An 8,433-nucleotide genomic window follows, 5' to 3' on the forward strand; every position below is an offset into this window, starting at 1 on the left:
CTCTTGTCTCTAGGAAATTCTCTTCTAAGAACTGTGAGGCTCTAACAGAGAGAATTGTGAAACGAATTAAGAGCTGGTCTGTGAAGCACTTGTCTTATGCAGGTAGGGTACAATTGACTAACTCTGTTCTCTTCAGTATGGCCAACTACTGGTGTTGCCACTTCATTCTCCCAAAAAAAGTTATAAAACTTGTGAAACAAAAATGTCGATCTTTTCTGTGGAAGGGTCTTGACAAACACGCCGGTGAAGGCAAGGTCAGTTGGGAAACCATCTGCCTTCCAAAAGGCGAGGGAGGACTTGGCATCAGGGATCTAACTTTGTGGAACAAGGTATGTGTGTTGAAGAATTTGTGGTCCCTTCTTCTGAGTTCGGGGTCTTTCTGGGTGGCTTGGACTACTAAATACCTTATAAAGGGTCGCAGTATTTGGTCTTTACGGATTCCTGGAGACTGCTCCTGGAACTGGAGGAAACTAATGCAGCTGAGAGCACTGATTTCCCCTTATACTAGCTGCAGAGTTGGTTTAGGTATTACTATATCTTTTTGGTATGATGCCCGGTTACCAGTTGGCCCATTGATTAAATTTTGTTGTCGAGGACTACAATGTTTCCCTACCCTCAGTGAACATGCAAAAGTTAGCGCAGTTCTTTCGCAATGACAATGGCACTGACCGCGGAGCTCGGACCCACAAGCCGCTTTGATCCGGGACCTAGCTGCAGCTCTTGATCTTTCCAACCATGATACAGTCTTATGGACCCCCCACAAATCTGGGCAGTTCTCCACTGCTAATGCCTAGAAGTGTTTACGAGTCAGAAGCCCAACATTGGAATGGAGTAATGTGATTTGGTTCGATGGACAGCTTCCGCGATCTTCTTTCATCAGTTGGCTCTGTGTTCATAATAGATTAGCTACAAAGGACCGACTATCAACATGGGGGATTCAGATTGCGTCAGTTGAATGCGAATTCTGCAACACACAGTGGGAAACTCGCGAACATCTCTTTTTTGAATGTCCAATCACCCAGGAAATTTGGAGAAGTTTGTTGGCTCGAGTTGGCTTGCACCGTAATTTGGTGAGTTGGAATATGGAATTTTGTTGGATTTCTTCTCTTCGGGGCAAGAAGCTCGATGTAATTTGTTTGAAACTTCTATAGACTCACTACATATACTGCATATGGCGTGAGATGAATGCAAGGATTTATCAAAGGCAAAGCTTATCTCCAGAGGCTATAGTTCGGAAGATTTTTGCAGATGTGAAAGCAAAGCCCTGTGTTTACCCTCGACTCTTTCACAAAATTGTAAATTCTATCATAGTCAATCACATGTTTAACCCTCTTGATATAGCTCATAGATAGCTTATGTTATTTGGTAGTTTTGTTGGTAGTTCTGTTGGATAAATGGCTCTTGATGTAAATCCATTTTGTTTAATGAAAGTCTCTACCATTTACCAAAAAAAGAAAGTCTATTTTATAGAATCTCTGAGAGATCAAAAGAAGGATGGATGCTTTATTTATCACCAAGTAGAGATGAATATTATATGGTAGTGGCGGGAAATTCTTTGGCGTTGAATTAGATTGTTCCAGCTTGATACCTTCTATTATAGAAATCCAAATTGTTGTATGGGAGTAGGTTCATCTCCCAAGTATTTCTCCTTTCCAGCATTTTTCTATTGGAGCTTCTCACATTCCTTTTATCTAACATAATGATGCAAATCGAGCTTTACTGAGTTCGAACGACAGCCCAGTATCATGAGTGACTAGACTACCATGGATGTTACTATCGAGCTGTAGCTTTAATATTGAAATTCACGTTGCACCCCACCCCCCCCCCCCCCCCCCCCCCCCCCCCCCCCCCCCCCCCCCCCCCCCCCCCCCGACAATGTTAACTCATAAAACGTTAAATAAGCATATCTAGTGATCTATAAAAATGCTATTTGCTTGGTCCAATCTCCATTAGGTTTTTACACACAGCACTAGACTGATCTTTGAAGACGAAAAACAATATCAAGCATACTTCACATCGACTCACTTAAAGAAAACAGATGTTGCAGCAAACATTCACGAACATGTAGAGACACGCAACTGCAGCACTAGCACCAGCCAGTTGATGCTAGATTTGCTGATTCTCTCGAAAAACAGAAGCGCCAGTGCCTATTTCAGCTGCTAGTCTGATCTGCATCAGTGAAGATAAATCGACATTAAGAAAATTGTTATCTTGTGCAGCAGTAAGTCGAAATCAAGGAATAGTTACATCCCACAAGCAAATTATGTTGTTCCTAGACCTTTATATTGGTAGCAAATGAGGTGAACTCTCATGGATTGAGATTCCATTGTCGTTTATGTATCCTCTTCTAAATAAAAAGTCGTACAAAGTAACACCATCGTCGCAAAAGAAGAAAACAATGTAAAATCATATCTTCTGAAACTTATATTTATGGATGGGAAATTTAAGGCACTCTTGAAACATTTTGAGCATGGTGTTATTGTTGTTTAAGCATGACTATAGGACCAGTCTCGAATTCCCAGAAAAACGCAGTTCTAGATTTCAATCATGAAGACGGACCTATTATTGGACTAGGATGATTTTATGAAAATAAATAAGCACGGCTGCATGAGTGTTGTGAGCCCGATGGCCTTGTGAAGCAGAAGAATGTTTCCTCTGAGTTTCTCAATGGCAGAGCAGAAAGATATTTTGATCATGTGCTGTACTCATTGCAGAAGACAGAAATGATAGATTTGATGGGAACTGAGAAGAATATGGAAGAATTTGGTGGCTATGTATGAAAGCTGCAAAAGAAATTGAACTTACGAGATTGGCTTCAACATAATCCCAGCAAGCATTTGACGGACTTGCAGCCCCCGACAAAATGCAGCATTGAACAGAACTCTTGTCTGCATGGACTGAACCCCCGGAAGCCATGACAGTATAGCCACAGGCGCCATAACAATGAGCCCGAGCAAGAGATCGTATAGTCGAGCCACAGAAACAACAGTGCTCCACAGAAGAGTTCTCTGAAGAAGGGGACTAAGCACTTGGGCGACCGAAACCAAGCCCCATCCAGTGGGTACAGCTGCCACCAGACCAACAACGAGATCACCGATGGTGAATGATGTCAACAGAAACAGGGCAGTTATTACCAACAGCAATACCAGGATGCCCAAGGAGTTTAAGAACCGATAATAGATGTGCCTTTTCGCAGCATACTTTCTGTGTGCATGTGAGATCATTATATGCGCCGCAAAAGGCACAGCAACATATACCCAAGATAGCAAGTACACATAGAAATTTGTCCTTCCTGAAGCTATACGGAGCTGATACACTATCCCGTACTGGAAAAAAAAGAAGCGCAAGCCCAAAATTATCTCTAACAACTTCCCCCAGAAGCCCGTTGTCCTCAGATGATCCTGCTCTTGATACCACCAACGTTCCCAGCTATCTTCTTCCTTTCCAAACATGCCACCCGGGTACCAAATCCACCTCTTAAATTGATCCAGGTCATCGACGGTCTTGAACCAAGTAAAGCCAGACGGGTTGAAGATAAAAGGAGATAACATCCATGAGAAAACTAGGAACCAGCCTGAGATGCTCGTGTCTATGAAAGCAAACGTACCGTTTGCCAAAGGGCTATAGAGAGAATACATCGTAAGCACCAGTGCGAGCTCAATGGCCTTAACGAAATGGCTTCGAGCATATAGTCTGTAGATACTGGCAAAACTCTCACGCATCACCACAAACCCACGCCCAGTTCCTCGGTACTTTGCACCACCATGAAGAATCGTTCGTCCAAAGAAATGGGCTCGAGTTCCCATAGAGAACGTGTAGAAAACAGAGGAGAGCTGCAACTGCGAGATCATAAAGTCCCAAATAGCCGAATAGATTCCGTACTCAACGGAACCATCAACAATCATTGGCAGCCCAGTGAACAGCACTAATTGTACGAGCTGTATGACTAAGATGGCACGAAGGGCATCCCTGTCCAAACCCATTTGGAAATCCTCAGCACCGCTAAGAGCCATATATAACTTTCCCCAAAATAATACATACATAGTCCAGATCACCATAATGTTGTTGAAATAGAATCCCACTGTGGAGTGGTAAAATGACAGCATCCGGAAAAAGTCCAGTTTATGGCCCAACCGGTACACATCTCGGCTGAGAAGTTGCTCTGCACTTCCACTGGCAATTTTAGCTTCGAACATGGATATCTGATTCAACCCAACATCCCTTCCCTTTCCTATCCGCATGTACTCATGGTGTGTGACATTTCCTCCTCGTACTGTGCAGTTAAAGCCTGCAAAGATGTCCTCGCATATATTAATCACTCTAGAAGCCTTGCTAACCCCTCCTCGGGTTAAGAACCAAATCCTGTCAAAGACGTCAGGATGTCCATAATGCATTCGGACCTTCAAAGGGTTTGCCAAAACACGTTGCCCTGAAGTGACAAAACCCGTTTCCTGTGCAGACATCAACCAAGCTAGCGATGAAACTGAAGCAGTAAATATGTGTTCCCTTAAACCGAGGATAGTAGGCTTCCTGATACCATAGTGAGTATCAAATTCTTCCAATAAATTTCCCATCTTGAGAGCCTCCTCAAAATAGCTCTCTTGGTTCATGTCAATCGTTTGAACCGCATCCCCTCGTGTGAAAATGATTGCGTGGTTTTGGTTCTCAGGCTTTCCCTCCCCGAGCTTAAACGGACCTGGTAACTTGATTCTGTAGACTTCTACTTCCTTCTGCAGCGCCGGATCATACCTACTGAGAACAGAGTAGTACTCATACTCATCGTTGCCCTTGAGTACTTCATCAACGTAGGCTACACGAAGGGCCTCATATTTTTTCATTAGATACAGTATTTCCTCCGCTCGGGGATCGTTACGCACTTTTTGGTCACCATAGTTCTGGCAGGTGACCAAATATGTGAACTTCATTGTTGATATATCCGGATGATGGCCTTTGACAGAATAACTAGATGCAACTGGCTCTTCTGATCCCTCACTGGATCCAATCTCCGAGAGAGATTCAAGAAAACTCAAGAATTTTATAGCACGACCATAATACATCATGCCCCTCACAGTACGAGCAAGAGTCTGGCCTCTATATGATGCCCAATGCCTGAGGTCTATCAGCTTTGTGGTCCATATCTCACTCTCATTCTCCATTCCTTCTCGTCGCATCCTTTCCATAAATTTTTTCCAGTCCTCATCATAAACCGTCTGCAGATAATACAACACATTGATCCCGTCCTCATTGTTAGTCTTAAGCTCTTCTTTGCTGTAGAGCACATCTTCGTCATAGTAAGGGGTCAGAACACTGAAAGCCTTCATTTTCTCTACTGAAGGAGCCTTTGGGATGCCCATAAACAAAGAATTGCAGAAGAAGACGATTCGGCGTCTTATCTCATCATTCACTGGGATATTTTCCATTGAATCTCGAGATGTTAGAATTATCTGCAGTCGTCTGATCTGCTGGGCAAAAGCCGTGTCGCCGGCACCAGGCAACTCAACAGCATTCCCAAAGAGCACGCTACAGTCAGAAGGGGCATGCCTTGGAGCCAAACCATCTTCGCTCAACTGTCGGATACTTCTCCTTTCCTGAATGAACTCTTGAACATATATGACATAAAGGGTCTGCAAAGAATTCACAACTTTGTCGAGATCTCTTTCGGCTTTGGTCAGTGATTCAACAAATTCGATTAAAGCAACATGGATCAGGGGAAGCTTCATCATATTAAATCTTTTAGTGAACCTGCCAACTTCAAGAGATTCATCAACCTCCTGAAAGCATGCGGTGACAATGGAATGCTCTTCAGTTCGAGAATCGATTATTTTCTCCAGTAACAAGTGCTTGATGCTATCATAAGCTTCAACAACTGCACATCGAGTAAGCTCTTCCTTGAAAATCTTATAGCAAACCCACTTGTCGGGAGCATCTGCTATGTTTTGGGTCTCAGAGAGAGCGCGAATGAGATTATCACGAAGGAGAAAACACGGCCATGTTATCACACTGACATTCCAATAATTCAGTGGGAACATCAGCAGCTCAACCTCATAATCGGAAATAACATCCTCCTCCCTGAAAGCACCGACTATCTCATTCCACAACAGGGAAAACTTTCTCACCATAACATGGTCAGATTTGAGCTTCATAATTTCGGAGGTGACTTTGTTTCTCATAATGAACCGCTGATGGTTTTCCATCTCATGTGGCATGCTCTCTTTTGGCATGAAGTTAAATTTGTGCATGACTTCCCAAGCAAACTCATCGAATCTACACCTCAGCTGCCCAATGTTCTGAATCACGCCTAACCTCGAGAAAATTCCAACAGCCACCCCGACCATAAAAGTGGAGATAGTGTACCAGATTTGAAGATCCATTAGATAAATCAGAACTACGGGAAACCACAGCAACCCGATGATGAGAACACTTCTGTCTGTGAAAACCTCAGGCAATCTGTAACTAACAACATTGAGGTTCCATAATTCTTTTGTGGGCTTGATCATGGGCTGAATCTGTAGGAAGTAGCTGAAAGAAAATTTCGCAGAAAGAATTATCACCCAGAACACAGAATATTTCGCAGAACCGAACAGGCCTTCCCTTAGGCCACGTCCTACGTAACTCCGATTCGTCAACAGACCATATATTCTGCATTTCTTAATGAGGAAATTAGAAATGCGGGGCATAAAAGACAGGGAAAATGCTAAAAGCTTGAGAAGAAGAAAAGGGCATGCCGCCTTAAGGAATTCCTTTTCTCGCCTATCAGCTTCAGGGAACCAACTTCCGTCCTCCCTCTTCTTCGACCAAATCTGAATGTAGAGCCATCCCAAAGTGAAAGCCCATGAACCTGAGATGAGGCTATTCACTAGCATTCTCACACCAAGTGATAAGGTCTCCCTCCTGACCAGACTATACTGTGTCAGGATATCAAGCATTGACTTCAAGAACTCTATGCCGCTCCATGTGACTAGGACGGAAAGGAATCGAACCTTCACATTCCGATTTGACAGGGCCTGCCATGGGCGGCGGTTGTCCTCCTCCCAAGCCAGGATAATAGCACCCTGAAAGAACAGAATCAGCATCAGCCAGAGCCTGTGGAAGCTCCTGAAGACATTCCAAAACGACCTTCGTTCCACAAACCCCGTCTTTCCTGCACCTTCGAAGAATTTACTCTCCAGATTTAACGGCCACTTGAGGCCCTCGAAGCACCCCCTGCTCCAAAAGTACTCATTAAAATCTTCATAATTTCTCCACTTACTGTACGGGGCAAACCCATTGAGACTGCTTTTTGCCTCTGATCGGATGGTATTGTAAATGGGCTTCACCACGCGGTTCAGGAACGAATTTTCCCCTGAATAAGCGGGCATGGTATCATTATCTAAACACCCCTCCAGGATTCTGTTCAACTCCATTGCCATGTGATGGAATATATAGCAGAGGCACTCTGGTAAAAACCGTAAATTAGCGGCCTCACCCCAGATGAGAAGATATAGAGAAACGTACAGAAGTTCCCGCCACATGATCTGGTCATTGTCGTCAGGGTTACCACTTACTGTTACACTCGATCTCACGCTTAAATAGGAACACCACTCCTCGTAATTCTCCAGCAACTTCTCACGGTAGCCACGAATGGCCTTCAGATCGAGCGCACAAGCACTGCTGTTGGGGAGGCGCATGTGGAGGTTCGCAAGGTGGAGGATGAGATGGTCCCGCTGGTTCCTAACGTTGTCTCCTTGGAAGCCGAAGATAAGGCCGAGCCAGTCCAGCAGATCATGGTGGGGTTGCCACAACATGGCAGAGGCAGAGGGCAGATTGCAGAGGACCATAGCCAGCCTTCTCAGATCAGTCACGGCTGCCTGAACCGACGGGAAGAGCTGGGAGTCGACACCGGCAGCACCAACATCAAGAGGTGGGACTAAGTTGTCGACTTCCTGCTCTGGTAACGAGCGATGCCGGCAGCCGTTCATCACTGGATACAAGATACCGAGGCGTTAACCGACTACACTTCCAAGACTGCAAGACATAGACGAAGACCAAGAAGACAAAGAAAAAGAGCGGCGTTATCCATAAATAAGAAGCTGACCATGGAAGGCACAAGGAAGGCGCTTCAGTATTGAAAGAAACAGTATCTTAATAACCAAGAAGACGTTGAATTGAACAAATAAGATAGAGTGACCCGAAATGAATGTAGTGCAGTGATACACACTCTCGTTGATAAGAGGTTCCGAACTTGAATCTTGCCAATGGAACTTTCCAATGTCCGTTCATTTTCTATTCCCCTATTAACCGAAAAAATTAAGATCGGTCAACACTGAAGAATTATGCCAACGGGGAGGGCGTATCCCTTATTTGCGAACTGCCCCCTAATTGGTAGCACGCAAAATTGCATTTCGTGTTTCCTTCGGATTGCAGTTAGAAGGAGAACAAAGAAAAGGAACTTGA

At 44.3% G+C, this 8,433-nt stretch overlaps 1 protein-coding gene across 1 annotated transcript; it reads right to left on the reverse strand.

The window, feature by feature from the left end:
- Positions 1-1,893: 1,893 nt before the first annotated feature.
- Positions 1,894-8,199, reverse strand: LOC116205247 (callose synthase 12-like). Its single transcript, XM_031537781.1, has 2 exons — positions 2,806-8,199; positions 1,894-2,169 (listed from the first exon to the last, which is right to left on the reverse strand). The coding sequence occupies exons 1-2, from the start codon at positions 7,956-7,958 to the stop codon at positions 2,160-2,162; spliced, it is 5,163 nt and encodes a 1,720-aa protein (XP_031393641.1). The 5' UTR covers positions 7,959-8,199; the 3' UTR covers positions 1,894-2,159.
- Positions 8,200-8,433: the final 234 nt, after the last annotated feature.

The sequence above is a fragment of the Punica granatum genome, chromosome 4 (assembly GCF_007655135.1).
Source record: "Punica granatum isolate Tunisia-2019 chromosome 4, ASM765513v2, whole genome shotgun sequence".
NCBI classification, from domain to species: Eukaryota; Viridiplantae; Streptophyta; class Magnoliopsida; order Myrtales; family Lythraceae; genus Punica; species Punica granatum.